The sequence below is a fragment of the Raphanus sativus genome, chromosome 5 (assembly GCF_000801105.2).
Source record: "Raphanus sativus cultivar WK10039 chromosome 5, ASM80110v3, whole genome shotgun sequence".
Taxonomy (NCBI): Eukaryota; Viridiplantae; Streptophyta; class Magnoliopsida; order Brassicales; family Brassicaceae; genus Raphanus; species Raphanus sativus.
The window spans coordinates 20,326,974-20,344,402 of NC_079515.1; the positions used below are offsets into that span (position 1 = coordinate 20,326,974).

The window sequence follows — 17,429 nt, forward strand, 5'->3', positions numbered from 1 at the left end:
AGGATAGTGAAACAGAAGAGAGAATTTTAAGTAATTGGTCTCGTTGAAAAGAGATGAGAGCAAGCTTTGAAGCGTTGGTTTATGTTGTTGCCGAAGCTCAAGAAACTGTTATTATTGTCATGCTCGTTGTTTTGGTTCTAATTGGAGTTGCCAAGTATTGGACTGATGACTTTGTTTAAGTTGTTTAAAAACAATATTATTTAAGTTACAAAAAAACAATATTACATATATAACATGATTTTTGAAAAACAAATCTTACAAATTGGTATTTATTTTTTGAAGTGTTAAATAATATTCTAAAAAAAGATTTTAAACAATATAATATGTATTAGAAAACTTAAAATACTTCTTTATTGTAAACATATTTGATAAATAATTAAAAAGTGTTTTTACTAGCATAACTCTAATACTTTTTATAAACTAAAAGTATTATACTTTACCATATCAAAAAATGTTTATTTTTACTTAGTGTTTACTTTGGTTTTAATTTAATTTTTACTTATATTTTAAATCCAATATATACATAATAAAAATACACAAGCAACCCTAATTCTTATGTTTAGTATTATTTAAAATAATTTCAACATATTATTTTATATTTATTCATGTAATTTTGAATCAATCAACTTTAGTTATTTTTCTATTTAAACTTCAGTATATATATTAAGTTATACATAATTTTAACTTTTGGACAACACATAATTTTACTATCTAAGATAACAACCAATCTAATTGCAAATAATAAAATACCCAAGCTTTTATTTATTTAGAACCTAAATATTATAGTTTAATTTTGAGAAATTTTAAAACACCTAAATAATAATTAAACTGACTACATATTATATATCTAAAATCACATATGTAATTAAATAACATAATATTATTTAAAATAATTATTTATAAATGATAACAAATCTTTTGACAAATTGCTTTAAATGATAAAATTGTTTTAAAATTGAAAACAGAAAATTAATTATTATAAAATATTTAGTTCATCATAAATATACAGAATGGTGATGGGATTGGGAGGACACAATGGATTTGTGGAGTCTCGAAATGCATCATGCTTCTTGCCTCATGTCAGTGACCGTGACACGGTTCCTACCAAAGCAACTTTTTTTATACGTTTTTATTCATGAAACTAAATTGCCATGGGTCAAGTTGCTTAATCTGTTAATCACGTCGTAAAAACATTACTGTATTTTTGTCAACGCATAAATAAATATTATCGTTGGGTTGTAAGAATTTTGTCTAATTGTCTATAATCGTTGTCTCACCTACGATTTAGGGGCTGACTGGTTTTTCCGCTACCACCCGCAAACACAGTTTTTGCGGTTCATACCGGTTGTTGGCGTTTCGAAACAATTACAGAAAACGCTACAAATCGTTTCAAACCGCTCCGAATCCCTAAAAATCAAAAGCTGGTTCCAGCTAGCGTTTGCGGCTGCGGGCGGTTGCAGGAAGATACTTAAATAAAAATAATACTAAAAATATCCAATAAAAAAATTTAATTGAAATAATAGAAATTGTAAAATGTATACATATTGTATTTCAATTTATATTATAAAAATTTAAAACCAAAATATTTTATAAATTTTAAAAATTTAATAATATGATTTATATTTAATATATTATTATTATTTTTAATATTTTTATAATTATATAAAATGTAAATATTGTTAAATTATTATTTAACAGATGTTGCGTTTGGTAGTTTACCAATCCTAAGAGTCCCGCAAACGCAACAATTTCTAACAGTTATACCAGTCGTACAAATCTCAAGAAAAAGCTTAAAACCGCAATCACCTGCATCCGCAAACTCCCGCAACCGCAACCGCAACCGTTGCAGTTACACCAGTCAGACTCTTAGTGTCGTTGATAATTGAACGATTTATTTTTGAAAAATCCTCCTATACATTAAAAAGAGAAATCACTTTAGTGATTTCTTAATAGGTGGCACTCATAAAGAGTTTATAGAATTAATTCTCTTAAACTTATTGGTTGAATTTTTGATAATTCTTTTTTATCATCGTCCAATCCTTACCAAGAATCCATATAATTAATACGGTTTTTATAATACATATATTTGAAAAAGAGAAATATAATATATTAATAATAACATACTTTATGGGCAAGACATTCATATTATAATTTTGGTAAGCTTGCTCAAACGAATCAATGAAACTTGAATTTCTATACTCAAATAAGGCTAATATATTAATGCATAATTGACAAAGAAATCATAGTAATAGTTTTTAAAACTTTATACTCTGTTTACTATGGGAAATAAAATATGTTCACACTTTTAGTATTACACCATAATATTAACACATACTGCAACCGTATCAACTTATATATACTTTTAGAAATCATACGCTTTGTCAATGTAATAATTAGAAACATGAATGCAAACAAAATTAGTAATTAGTGTAAAATTCATTTATGTATTTTAAATTTAGGCTTTGTATGTTTGTAATGATGATTTTGATTTGACAATTCGAAATTGTATCTAAATAAATAAATTTAATTTGTATGTTATCTAGGATTGTAATGATTATTACTCATTTTATAGAATATCTTTGCAAAAATATGTAAATCATAATAATATTTTTTAAAAGGCTAATATTAAGGCTAATATTCTATACTCAAATAAGGCTAATATTAATGTGTAATTGACAAAGAAATCATAATAATGTTTTTTCTTACCATGATAATATTAATACATACTGCAACCGTATCAACCTATATATTAATACATACTTTAGTATTACACCATAATATTAATACATACTTTTAGTATTACACCATAATATTAATACATACTGCGACCGTATCAACCTATATATACAAGAAATCATACACTTTGTCAATATAATAATTAGAAACATCAATGAAAACAAAATTAGTAATTTTGAGTAAAATTCATTTATGTATTTTAAATTTAGGCTTTCTATTTTTGTAATGATGATTTTGATTTGACAATTCGAAATTGTATCTAATAACTGGTAAAAAATCGAAGCTGCAGACGAAAAAATTGAATGTTGTCTACAAACAAGTTTTTCAAAATATTCCGTAGTCAGGTACTTAATTTTAATAAACCCTTTTTCAAATAATTTCTTTTTAATGTATAAATTGTTACAATTATTTGTTTTTACAAGGAATTGCAAGATGGGTAGTGATGAGTTACCAGACCGATTTGATTTGATTACCATCCAGCTTTCTGCCTATTTCTATGATGGTATGTTATTTAATTTTATTTTCTGTTCAATAAAATTTAGAAATAATTATACGTTTATCAAATACTGTTATCCGGTCCAATAGCTTACAAAATCTAATATGTTTTTTGCAGGTGTCTTATGGATTTGATTTTCTTTATCGAGAATTGTACTTCATAAATTTTATTATTTGTGGATAAAAGTTTTAATTTTATTTATGGATTTTTGAAATTTATTATATTTCCTTTTAATATGTCTACATAAATTTGACGAAAAAGTAAACATAATACTGTTATTCACGATCTGATTACAAATTACAACACATATACAATACAACTAGGTGATTTTCCCGTGCTCATGCACGGGTACAAATATTTATAAATTAAATATGTTACAATAGTTGATTGTTATTTAATTTTAATTTTGAATTAATTTATAATTTGTATGCATAATTTATACTAATAATATTATATTATTTTAATCAGACATATGCTTTTAAATAAGTTATCATTGGTATATTGGATTGCATCAATCAATTTCTCTAAATTCAACTAATATTTTTTATTTTAATATATGAAAATTATGATTATTTGCTTTTACTTTGGTTGTTATCTTAGATATGTAAATATATTTGAGGAAGATTATGTATAACTTAAGATATATTGTGCTTAGAATGAAGTAAAAATAAACTAAATATTTGATTCCAAATTACAAAAATTAAACTATATGTTGATTTTTAAAATAAAATATTAGAAAGTAAAACGATAATCAATTGGAAGTTACTTACATGAGTAACTAATACTTTTTGGAAGCTCATGAACACATATCAATATTTACAATAACTAAAATATTTAAATAATTTTATGTCTTATATATATTAAATGGTAAACTGAAATTTATGCAAATAATCCTAAAAATGAGAATTCAGATTTGCGTGGTATTTTGATTATGGTTATATTAACTGTGACAAACATAAAACATAAAATTTAATATTAAAAAACATTTTTAATAATGATAATATATAATATATCTACCTTGTTAAATTATATAGTGTTATGTTAATTTAAAATATTTTAATTATTTGATCAAAAGTTAATTTTACTTTATTTTTAATATCTCTTTAAAATAAAAAGTTTAATTTTTTGTGATTGTATTTTAGAAATCATATTATATAAGTAAAATATAATTTATAGATTACGAAATCACATTATATACAAATATATATTTTCATCTAAGAAAATATAGATATAAATAAATATTTTATTACTTCAAAAGTATATTTTATGTTATTTAAAATAGTCGTAAATGGAATATTTCTATTTTGTGAAATTTCTTTTTTTTAATGAAATCATATTATATAAATATATATTTTTCGTTTTTAATTTTTTTAAAAAAACTTTATAAATGTTTCCTTTTTATTATATATGTTATTTGGAAAAATTTAAAAAGAAACTAAATAAAAATTTCAATAATAGTATCTAAATGTAATTTTTTTAATTCATTAAGGGTATCAGCGTAATCAACCATCGTGAGAGTTAACGTGAACGCGACACATAGGAAACTGACTTCTCAAATAATATTATAGAGATTCTAATTACAAAGTATAATATCACGCATAATGTTACTTCTAAAACTATACACTATTTAGAAGTCAGATTTTGAATGAAAGTATCTTTTTAAACACATTAATTATTTTGTGACTTTGCGATTATACATACACACAATAACTGCCTCTTGATACTTGAGTTACTTTGTACCCTCTCGTCTAATGTCAAATATTGAGTACCGTCTTTTTTCCATCGCTAATACTTTCTCCAAATGACGGTAATATGATGATGTACAAACCGTTACTTCTAAAGCTATACACTATTTATTCCATATTTTGAACTTTGTTATGTCCGCACGGGGTCCATACCGGTCGCCTAGTATAATAGGAAATCACATGACCAATCATAGTGCAAAACCCCATTAAGTAGTTAAATTTCATTGGGCTATAGGCCAGCACTTCTATTGAAGAGCCGGTCTTGGCTAGTATGCTGGTGGGTTTAGTCCGGCACAGAGGAAGAAGACAACAAATAAACTTGACAATTTAAAGCAAAAAAGAAGGCAAAACTCAGAGACAAAGAGGATGTAAATGATTCGAACAAATCTCAAGATATAACAACAGTAACATAAAGCCGGAAACAAGGAAAAAAAAAACTCTTCTCACAATAAACAGAGCTCTTAAAGTGGCTTTCCACTTATCTTGACGTCACTTTTGATTGCTCCTTGGATCATCTTAACGACAAAGCACTACAAAAAAAAGTTTGTTTAGCAAAGTTGGAAAAGACAGTAAAAAATCGAATTTGTGTCTACAATGTGATTTTTTTACCTGAGCGGCAATGATAAGAGGGATGAGTTTCTTTCCTTTATCATCAGAGTAAGATCCATCCACCATCTTCTTGTCTACATGAATCGCTTTCTTCTGATTTGTTGCTACATCCGTTATCGCCTTAACCAGGTTCGGGATCCACGCTTCACCATTCGGTAATGCCTAAACCGAGAGACGAGAGGATTTTTTAACAGTCTCCTAATCAGTTCAAGTCAGAGATTCAAACAAACCTTTTCTTCCTTGTCATTCTTGCTGCATCTTCCACTGTTCTCCGCATATACAACCTCAATTGCAGAATCCTACAGACCAGTAGAAGCATTATTACTGATTCTTTCCCAAACATGTACTATTTGTAAAGCCATACCTCAAATTGTTGTTTCCCCATCTTGGCACCAGCGCGGATAGTTTTGAGCAGAGAATCTGATCTCTTTGAGGAAAAATTTTCATGGGAAAGGTCATCGGGTGGGGAGAACTGAGCATGAGTCAAAACAAGCAAGGTTTTGCACCATATCTCTTTTCCAAAGGTTTGGGTGATTGCTTGAACAACTTGCTTATCTAGCTCATCCACTCTATACACATCCAGACGATCAACATAGAGCAACACATCTATGGTTCTGTTCACAAGAAACCTGCCCCCAAAAATCCAACATAGTAAGCCCCATAATTTACAAACACAGTGAACTTGTACATACATACCAGGGAATACTACTGACTGACCCTTTGATTAATTCGAGGGCTTGGTGATTGACATAACCAGCTTCCACAAGACCAGGGGTGTCAATAATGTTAATAGTGAAGCCTCCCATTGTTCTTGAAACCATCACTGGCCTCAAACCTTCTGCCTTAAAAAATAGAAAGAAAACAACACCTACTACTATTATTATTATTGTACAAATGACTACACTTTCTCAATCCCAGATTCAAATGACAAATTCAACTAAACTAAAAGACACACCTGGAAAGGACTGACACGGACAACTTGTTCACCAATAAGAGAGTTGACAGTGGATGATTTTCCGACACCGCCTTTGCCCATAACAACAACTGTCAGCGAGTTCATATCCTGCAAAATTACACAACCCTCAGAGTATTACAAAGGGTGCAAAGAAACAGAAAAACATTTTTAAAAAAAATAAGAAGAAACCTTTTGCTTCAATTTGGCGAAGAATTCAAATAACTTTTCCTGGGTAGCTGCTGGAAATTGCTGAAACCCAACCCATTCACGAACAATGGACCCCATCACTCCAAAAACCCCTTCTCCACAACCAAAACAGTTACACAAATTTTAAGTTCAGTACAATTATTTCGTATATTAACGCGAAAGCCTAGAGATGACGATGAAAGAATTAACCTTTTACATTTTGAAAGGAACGTACCGTTGTGTGGGCTTTCTCAAGCGTTCTGAAGAGGAAAACAATGTCCATGTGACCTTATCGGAACTCTTTTTAATAGTTTTACTAAATTATTATTTCACTTTACTCCTCCATTCTTCAACTCTTTCTTTTACTGTCAGGTAACTTTAGTTCAACCCCAAACCAAAGGAACAATTGCTCCAATGCCCTTATATCTCATAGTGTAATCTTTAATGCGCTCGGTTTTTCTTTTAATTTTATATGGCAAATAAAAAATCATAAAATTAAACTGGAAACGTGAATATTTTTTATTTGATTTATAGAATTTGATACAAATATTTCAAAAATCAAAAAATGATTCTTCCAAAATTTCACGAAAATCATCAAAATGTGATTAAAACGATTTTAAAAACTTTTTTTTCCAAATTTGAAATGTATAGAATTTAAATCTTTACCCAAGGATTCACTAGTCCATAGGGGGGGAGTTAGGGTTTAGTTTTGATGAAATGAGAGGATTTGATTTGGGATTTTGGGTTTTGATTAAAGTTCATATTTTTCACCTTCTATCATAGATAATTCACAGTCCGCCTCAGCAATGACATAATCATCAGAGTCGTCATCATCGACTCACTCATCGGAGTCCACCCCAACTGTTTGATACTTATTCATCTCTCCACCCTTAGTATTTGATACATCAATGGTATCACTTTCTCTTACAATTATGACAATGAAATCTCTGAACACAACCACCACACCAAGAACCAGAATCAAGATACCTACATAAAAAGGTTAAAGACTCATCAGCAATTTGCAGTACTACAATGTACAGCGAGAAGAAGCGATCAAATGAAATGAAGTGAAACAATAAACAAGCGATCTCGAATTCAAATAACACATATCATGACAAGTATCTATCATCACCTATGGTCGTCAAAAATTCAAAGACCGAACAGCTACAAAAATGCAAACCCCTGAAATTCTTTAACTCAAAATGTGGAAGATATTGCATAATTTTTGAATATATAATATAAGAATCAACACTTATCGCCTCGATCGCCAGTTAAATAAGATCTCCAATGATTTTGAGAAAACATAAACAAAATTCTCATGACACAAAGAGAAATCGATCCTAAACTTATCGCCTCTAAGAAAAGAGGAAATGAGGAATTTATGATTGAAGAAATCATCTCAATTTGGCAGCAGATAAGAACTTCTTCGCCTTCGATTTCCAAAACTTTCATTCGATTCGAACGCGTTTTGATGATCTTTGAACGACACATCACAATAGAGAGGGAGACTAATAATGACTGTTATAAGCGTTTTATTTAGTTGTTTGTAAATTCACATAGCCACCTAAAGTAACTCTTTAATCAATCGTCTTAATTTTTACTAATTATTACTTCTTCATCAACGGTCTATATATCGGTATGAAAAATAACTCAATGGTCAGGATCTTTTCTTTTGAATGAATAACGAAATTAAATGATCGATCATTCTCTATCTAAAGTCTTAAAGATAGTCTTTCATCTCTCTCGAACTTTCGAATGCTTAATATTGACTGTAACTAAAGATCATCCTCATGCTTGGACGATCAAACACAATCTTATTCAACAATGGCTAATTAATGTAAAGATAAAAAGAAAAAAAAGTGAAGCGAATTCGAATTCATGTAAGAAATTCTTTAAAAAAAAATTTTGTTTTACGAAATTCTCTACATTTTTCTATCCTTTTTGCATGCAAGAAATTTCTTTGGAAAGCATGAATGACGCTTACTTTTACAAATGAGACAATAAAGAAGAGCAATTAGAAGATGATGATGATGATGTGGAGAACAATTTCATAGATACAAGGTTGTACATATGCAAAGTACAGATGTTGTACAATTGGAAAGTACAAAATCACATTACTATGAAGGGGATAGCTAGAATTGAATTTAGGTAGAGTTAGTTGGTTTTAAGAATCAAGAGATTTGTTAAATTTTGTAAAAGAGTTCTAAAGAGTTTTTAATATTTAAAAAGTCTATGAAACTAGTTTTCTATATTTACTTTAAGAATCTTGTATATATATATATGCAATATTTTTTGAAAGATATTTTTTGTGAGTTAAGTTGTAAACAATTCAAGTTTCAATAACACTAGAATTTGAAAGAATTATAAAATCAATAAAAATGAAAGTTTTTGAATAATAATAAACTGTATATGTCATTAAACAATCATCACACCAATAAAATTTGATTTTAGTAAAAAAAAGTTAGAATTCATAATTAAAAAATCACAGAATTTCAAAATGTTAGCAATCATTACAAATTTAAATTTCACTAACACCCCTTGAACATTGGTGAATTTTCTCTTAACTTAATAATCTATCATGCAAAACAAAAACAGCTCCATATTCTTCTCGATCAAGGGATATTTCGTATCGCTTCCTAGTAAATTTTAAAATCTACTACCTGAGAATGGAAAGAATGCAAAGCTAGTATTCATTGAATCACTTTCATAGACAAGTCATTGCTTGAGAAAAACAAATCAATTTAGTTATCTTTAGTAAACTATGAAATGTACATCAAAGTTAAGTAGGTAAAACTATAGTTTTCTAACATGTCTTTCACTACAACCAATTCATATTTTAAACAACACGATATTTATTTACGTATATTTATCTTTTAATTAATATAAGTAGAAAAGATAATTATATATTTTCGCATTTTAAAATAAATTCCATATTGGCATATTTTACAATCTCTGTTTTTTCCTAATCAACAACATTTCATACAAATTTTTCTCTTAACAGTTTACATATACTACAGTCTACCTCCCAACATATTAGAAGAAAAATCAAAGAAACTTTGGACAAGGAACCAAACCACAAAGATACTGAGAAGAAGCTGGTGTAGTCAAGAGAGATTGATGAGATGAGTATGGGAATGAAAGATTAATAAACGGTGGCGACAGCCAAGACCACGGGAGTACCGGTGAAAGGGTCATCTGTTTGACTGGGTTTAGGCCGTGAGCAATACCCATAGCCGTCAAAAGGTGGTTATGCATTCCAAAGTTTAATATCGCCTGAGGAATATATGGATTCATTCCCATTATTGACATCACCTGCAATTACAACATTATTTTACGAGTTAGTTTCTGATGAATATTTAGAATACATATATTAGCATAAATGAGCAGCTCATATATTTAAAAAAGAAATGGGGAATAATATATAATTGTAATTATGATTAATTGTTGAATTCTTTGTTTTGTATATTTACATAAGATTTTGTTGATATCAGAGAAATGCTCTCAATTTAAATAAATAAAAACCTTTTATGTTAATTATACAGTCTTCAAAATTAATTCTTAGTTACTGTTGAATAATGAACATTAAATTTGTTTTTAACCTGAAAGCAAACATAATATATCTGATGCAAAAAACTACAACACAATTAATTTTAAATCGATTGCGTAGAACTCTAGATCAGTAAAACGACTTATAATCTAATCTACCATCTAAAATGTGTGATTAATGGACCGTCTATATAGGTAATTAGGATTTATCCTGTGCCATGCACAGAAATATTAATTTTAAATATAATATTTTATTTTTAATATATATATATATATATATATATACAGTTGGACATTATTATTTTCAAATTTTATTCGAAGTTAAATTTGAAAACAAAATCATAAACATATTTTGTAGTTTTTATTTATTTTGATTTGGTTTAACTATTCTAATTTGATTTTATTTAAATTAAATAAATTTAAAATTACATTTTAATTTTTTTATATTTATTTTGAATATAGATCTTATCATCAAATTTTACATAAATAATATATATAATGTATAAATTTTGAATTTTGTTTATTTTAGTCAAAATATGTCAAATGGGAAAATTAATTTGTATATTAACCTGGTGAAAGAATAAATTGAAATAAAATTTTAATCATTCAACTATCAGGAATAAAATATTGATTAATGTTGCTTTAGTTTTGTATATTTTGATGCATACTTATAATTAACTTTGGTAAAATGTATATTAAATTTATTCGTTCATCAGGTTCATATAAAAATTAATTTTCCCAATTTAACACTAATATATATATATGATAAAAGCTGATATAAAAGCTATTTTGTAGTTATATATATATATATATTAATATAATAATATATTAGTTTTATACTGATGTATGAGTTTTTTGGTATATTTAATAGTATTTTCAAAAACAAATATATATAGAAAAATTGCATTAATGATGATATATGAGTTAATAGTTATTTTCATATTTAAAACATATTACCAAAAACATATAATTTTCTTATAAGAAAAAGTGTACATGTTATAAATTAAATTAATGTCATGTTATATTTTTGTAAACTATGTTATATTTTCTAGTTAAGAATTAATGTGGTGATGGCATATCAAATCACTTTGTAAATAATGTCTAGAACACTGCTGAAACAACATATTTTTAGTGATAATACATAAAAATTAGATACAGATGTTTCACTAATTAAAAACCACATGATAACAAATCAATTATTCTCATAAGTCGACAGGCTGAGATCAAAAGAACAATTACTATCAAACGAGCTTCAAACTCGCAGGCCTCATCAATCCTTTTTTTTTTTGTCAAATATGTTTAAAAAACCAGCAACTATATGTAGAGATATAGGTATATATATATATATATATATATATATATATACAAATACATGAATAAAGTTAAATACAGACCTGGAATTGAAGTTGAAGATTTTTCATATACTCAATGGTCTTATCGAGAACCGAAACCATATCCGTCTGAAAATCGAGAAAAAATACACAGCCGGCCATTAGAAACCGGAACTTTAAGGCAAGATTGCTTAATACATGGAACTATATATATGTATTACACTATACGTATAAATATAGAGAGAGAAAGAGATAGTGAGAGAGTAATATATTAAAATATTACCAACCTTGTGACAATTAGGAACAAGCTGCTGTAGAGTACGCATCTTGTTACTCATCATCTCGTCTCTTCGTCTTTTCTTGGAACTTTTTCTTGTCACTAAAGGAACCTTTCTAGTAAAATCCTCTGATTCATCCTACAACAAAAAATCGTAGAGGCAAATGAAGTGAAAACAAAATGCTCAAAATGAAGAATATACAAAACACCAAGCCCCAAGGTCTGAGGTTACATATGTCAAATATATGTCGACTTTTTTTTTAATAAAAACTTTTCTCAAAATATATGTCGACTTACATCACTAAAGATCTGAACGCGACGCCGTTTCCGCTTCGCATGCCTGTTTCTCAATAAAGTCGATTATATGAACTATCTGAATAATCTTGATATGAAGATGATGATCACCAGTTTCAGAATGTTCATCAGGAACAACAGACGTCATGTTTTTCTCCAAGTTGTCTTCTTCTTTACTAATATCTGGAACAATTTGAACATGAACATCTGCCTGATCACGATCAAAATAGTGGTAGCTCCATTTTAAGCCGTTGATCTGACGATCTTTACCACTTCTTGCTCTTACTGATATATCTTGATCTTCCACAGCAAGTGATTCGACATCGTTTCTCCATCCCAGTCCCATGAAGTCTTGATTATTCAACCTGAAAAATAAATAGTAAATTATTAGGGTTTACGAGATTAATGAAAATAAAAAAAAGATCACTGAATCGTAAGACAAGAAACCTAAACTATATGAACTCTGCCTTTTTAAGTATACGTACTTGTTAATGAACCAAAGAGATATCGGAGATAGAGAGGATTTGAGAAAATTATTCTTTGGGGGAGGGGCTCAAGATTTGTCCGAGAAAATGGAATCCCATTTCATTTTATATAAGAAAATTCAGGCCGGGTGGTACAGTTGTCAGCCAATTTAGTGACCTACTAGTATTACGCCACGTTTCGTACTATGAATGGTTCTTTTGGTTTTCTATAGAAAATGTTTTTAACGTACACCGACAATAATACAACAATCCGACGAGATTCTTTAATTAATACTTTTTTTTTGATCAACCTTTAATTAATACCTAAGAGCATCATTATTAGTGGGCAGAGAAAAAAGCACTTAGCTTCTTTTTTTTTTTTTTTTTTTTGTGTCATGAATGCATAAGGGCAACCTTATATAGGGGCTTTTCTTCCATTTTCTTCTTGATCCTCTCTCCTTTTCCCTTAAGGGCTGGCCTAAGGCTTTCTCAATATTGATGGTCTAAGGACACAAGGTTAAAGTTATATCATTTAAATATAAGTTTTTTTTTCTATGAAAGATTTTAAACATATATCATGTCATTTAAAACATAAGTTATGTTATTTATTCTACCTTATATGAATTGCTTTACATTAAACTCGATCTCAAACGATGAATACTTCTGTATTGATATTATAGTGTTGATTAACTAATTTTATTTTAAAAAAAATCTAAAGGTCTACATGCACACAACTCAACCTCGTTGTATGCATACGATATACACCAAGAGGCAAGAACTGTAATGCACAAACGGGTAGGACCATTTTATCCTCGTCGTTGATTTGTCAAACCAAACTATATTCGTCACAAAAATAACGAGACAATTAATTAACGAAATTATTTGTATAAATTAAAAAAAAATTAATAAAGTGAAGGATCCATATTATTCTATAAATTCCTTCCTGGTATAGTTTATGATATTTCAGTAATGAGAAATCTCTTAGGATAATTCAATATTATCGAGCATTGCAGAGTTATGATACTAGGGACGTTTATCCTCTCAAACACTAATGTTCGATTATTTAAGCTAATAATACTTTTTTTTTGTTCAAACAGCTAATATAATACATTTCATAACTAGTATTACAGAGGAAAAGCAAAAATAAACAATAATTTAGGGTTTTATCCAGAAACCCACGTGGGTTGTGGCCCTAGATCTATATACTACTATAACGAATACGTTTTTTGTCTTCTGTAACCCCACGACACATTTATTGGAATTTTATTGTCACGTCACCATCACTCATACACCGAGCAGGTGCGATGGTCCACGTTATTATTGATCCCTTAGTAAAACATGTACTTGAAAACAATCGCTCTCTTATATATGGGATAAGTATTAGTGAAATTTGTTGTTAAAAACGATAAAAATTTCAGTAATTAGAAAATATGTTCTCCAACAAAAAAAAATCATAATATAATTACTCTTCCAAAGATCAACAAGATTTTGTTGTATGGGAGGTAAGTTAGTGAATGAATTATTGAAGCAAAATAATATTGTTATGTTGAAAGAAGTTAGATAAGTTTTTTTCAAAAAAAAAAAAAAAGAAAGATAAGTTTTTATGTACCTCGCTTTGAATCAAATGGGCCTGAAAACCCTAAAAGAGAGGAAGAAAATGCGTGTCGTTCACGTGAAACCTCGTGATGGACATGCTTGTATGTCTGACACTCGGTGCTCTCGGTTTTTTTTTGTTGGTGTCTTAGCGATCGACGAAGCAAAATCTCAGCCACTCCATCGTTTCCATCTCCTAAAAAAGACAACGACTTTTCGGAGTATAAGTTCTAATCTACAGTACACAGTTCAAATAATTGAAAATCGGAAAGGTTTACATTATCCTTATCAATATTCTAAAATATATTTTCTTCCGTCTTTTATCTTGGGACCGAAACAAGAAATTCTCTTACTGTAGTAGTTTTGTAATGTAATCGACCGAATGTTCGATATTTCAACATCCTTTTCTTTTTTCAAAAACACAATACCAAAGCTAAAATCTAAGTCCCTATAACACAAAAACCAGATGAAGTCATTATATATACATGAATATGAAGACATGTATATATTTCATTTCTGCGAGGGAATCTAAGTCCCTAATATGAGGAATATCATTTCTGCTAGGAGAAGAAGGAAGGGCTTTCATTATCTTATGGCGATGTGGCTAAGATAACTTATCAGTTTATGCAATCTGTGTTGGGTTCCATCTTGTTTTTTATTTGTTTTTGCCAAGGTGGTTTCAAATTTTAGATATTACAATGTAAAATCTTCTATCATTCAATGAAATTTACAATTTAGCAAAAAAGAATATGAAGACATGCATCGTGTAACTAATTCTTATTCGTATTATTGTTTTCTTTGTTCATATGTGATTGTATATGCAGTATGTATATCAATGATTTTATATAATATTTTCGTAGAACTCTTTCAAAGTAAAAGTGTGGAACTTTAGCAAAAAGAGTAAATTGTGCGATATTTCCCGAAATTCGTACCTCAGAGACCCAAAAAAGAGGTATCATGAAAAACACTTGGGCTTTTATTTTGGGCTACATAACGTATAAGATGCAACCATGAACCAACCCAAATAGCGACGATATGGACCCACTTGATGAAAATCGAAGCATCTTCCAAAGCCGAAAGGTTTCTAGCATTTAAAAACTTTTTTTTATCTTATATGTAAAAATCGTACAGGTATTTTGGTCTTTTTTCTGTCAGAAGGTGATTTAGTGGAAGCAATGGATAGAAGAGACTAAGGAAGATGCAGATAGATCCAAGCTCGACGAATCCAATTGTACTTGGAGTAAAGGTATGGCCTCAAGCAATTCCTGATAGGTCACAATGATATGGTACAATTCATCGAAATCATCTCTCTAGTCATGAAGGCATATTCTTGGGTGGAAATTAGCTTTGGGTCGGTTGTGTAGAAAGTGCTTATAAAACTGCAAGTTAACAATTTCATTGTCGAAGTACGCTTACAAGTAATGTAAGCTAGCAACGGTTTGATACGAAGTGAAGTTGGACATTACAGTTTTGACTTAACCTCTGTCTGACCAAAAAAAGAAAAGAAACCTGTTTTTAATTTATATATATACTACAACAAATTGTGGCAATATAGCAGCAAAATACAACACAAAAGCATGAAAGAGAGGGAGAGATGGTTGAATCTAGAACAAATCGATCATAACTCTGAATCTTGAGGATCATCGTGAAGTGGTGAGATCTTGATCGTGTCGAGGGATGTTGGTCTTAGAGCTTCATGTTGCGGGTAACGGGAGAAGATGACGATGATGATGTTGTGAGAAGCATGGAGGAGGAGGAGGAAGAAGGGAACTCGGGGTTTGTTGGGTGGAGGATCTGTGTGAGCAGAAGCACAATTGAAGCCATGATGATGATGAACTCTGAAGAAGCTTATCTGTGTGTTTTAGGGTTTTTGGTATGTTATTTAATTTTCCCAAGTGATTTTGGTCTGTTATATATATAGAGAGAAACTGTGGGAGCCTCCTGTAATCAATCTAACGACCGTGGTTTTGTGTGTTTGAAATCTAACGGACGAGAGTATCCGGTAAAACTTTGGGTAGCAAGTGGTTTTTGGGCTTTGACTTTTAGCACCCATTTATTTCTCGCCCACATAAACTAGCTGTTCCACCTGACAAAATAGAAGCACATTAAATTACATCAAAAATTTCTTGAATGCTGAAAAAAGAAATTCTTAAACAACAAAAAGTTTGATCGAAAAAAAAAACAACAAAAAGTTACCTATAATTTTAATTAGTAACAAATATCAAATATATAAATAAAATATGAATATAGTAATACAAATAGTGGATGTGTATTAGGACGTTTCAGATAATTTTAGTTTTAGCTTAGCATCAGAAAAGTAGAATACCATGGGAATAACTCTTCAAATAAATATTGTAGTAGGTATTTGTTGGGCAAACCAAAACTAGACCACATTAAATTCAAAGAACAACCATACAAAAGAATACATTATTACTAGGTGATATCGCGCCTTGCACGGAGTGAAATAACTAAATAAGATTAAATTTTTAACCTATAGATATTAGAACGGTAAATGTTTTAGTCACAAATATTACATACATATTATATAATGAAACATTGAAGGACATTGTGCATATTATATAAAGTAAGCTTCAATTTTTTTTTTAAACTTGTGTAATAGGTAAGATGTTGTTAAAGTAATTTTGTGAAAGTAAATCAATAAGAGTAATTTACAACTTCTGTAATTGGTTAAATTTATGTTTAACTATTTAAAAAACTTGTTTAATAATGTTCTCAATAAAATCTCCGAATTTTGTGTGTGATTTTTAATTAGTTACGAGAATTTAAATAAATTTATAGTAACTTTTTTTTTAACCGAAACAAAATGCTTTATGATGATTACGTACATCAGTTTTCTATTTTTCAATATTGCATAAACTACGGTCAAATTTAAATTTTCTTAATATCTATTTTCTTAGAATACTATTATTTAAATTTTCTTATGAAACTTAAATTTTAATATTAATCAAATTTGGTTAAATTACGGTCATCTCTATCTTTTGATTCATAGCAAATTGATGAACAATAAAATTATTAATCTATTAACATTTATTGGGATTTCTTAGTCTCAAGGTCTTGTTGCTTAAGTTAAAGGATTTCAATTTATTATAAAATTTCATTTTAAAATTTAATCTACTTCATAATATCAATTCATAATATTAAGACTAATGACTTGATTGACATTGTGATTCGCCTAA

At 28.9% G+C, this 17,429-nt stretch overlaps 2 protein-coding genes across 5 annotated transcripts; both read right to left on the minus strand.

The window, feature by feature from the left end:
* Positions 1-5,280: 5,280 nt before the first annotated feature.
* LOC108861164 (translocase of chloroplast 33, chloroplastic) lies at positions 5,281-10,039 on the minus strand. Of its 4 annotated transcripts, XM_018634991.2 has the most exons (10): positions 9,908-10,039; positions 7,499-7,714; positions 6,938-7,092; positions 6,731-6,840; positions 6,542-6,649; positions 6,283-6,428; positions 5,951-6,215; positions 5,817-5,885; positions 5,587-5,748; positions 5,281-5,507 (listed from the first exon to the last, which is right to left on the minus strand). In XM_018634991.2, exons 3-10 carry the CDS (start codon positions 7,008-7,010, stop codon positions 5,439-5,441), a joined length of 1,002 nt encoding a protein of 333 aa, XP_018490493.1. In that variant the 5' UTR covers positions 7,011-7,092; positions 7,499-7,714; positions 9,908-10,039; the 3' UTR covers positions 5,281-5,438. The 4 variants fall into 4 exon arrangements, with proteins under 4 accessions (XP_018490493.1, XP_018490495.1, XP_018490496.1 ...); XM_018634993.2 differs by having other exon boundaries at positions 6,963-7,714; XM_018634994.2 differs by having other exon boundaries at positions 6,731-6,843; positions 6,963-7,714.
* On the minus strand, positions 9,611-12,816 carry LOC108857803 (transcription factor HFR1). Its single transcript, XM_018631816.2, is given in 7 exon segments — positions 9,611-10,039; positions 11,668-11,733; positions 11,892-12,020; positions 12,179-12,231; positions 12,234-12,266; positions 12,269-12,540; positions 12,661-12,816. Coding segments are annotated over 6 exon segments (801 nt in total). The 5' UTR covers positions 12,522-12,540; positions 12,661-12,816; the 3' UTR covers positions 9,611-9,772.
* Positions 12,817-17,429: the final 4,613 nt, after the last annotated feature.

Coding starts and splice junctions, on each gene's coding strand:
- LOC108861164 (XM_018634991.2), bottom strand. CDS start 7,010: ATGGACATTGTTTTCCTCTTCAGAACGCTTGAGAAAGCCCACACAACG. Junction 6,216..6,282: donor TCAGTCAGTAGTATTCCCTG/GTATGTATGTAC, acceptor TTTTGGGGGCAG/GTTTCTTGTGAACAGAACCA. Junction 5,508..5,586: donor CTCTTATCATTGCCGCTCAG/GTAAAAAAATCA, acceptor TTTTTTTTGTAG/TGCTTTGTCGTTAAGATGAT.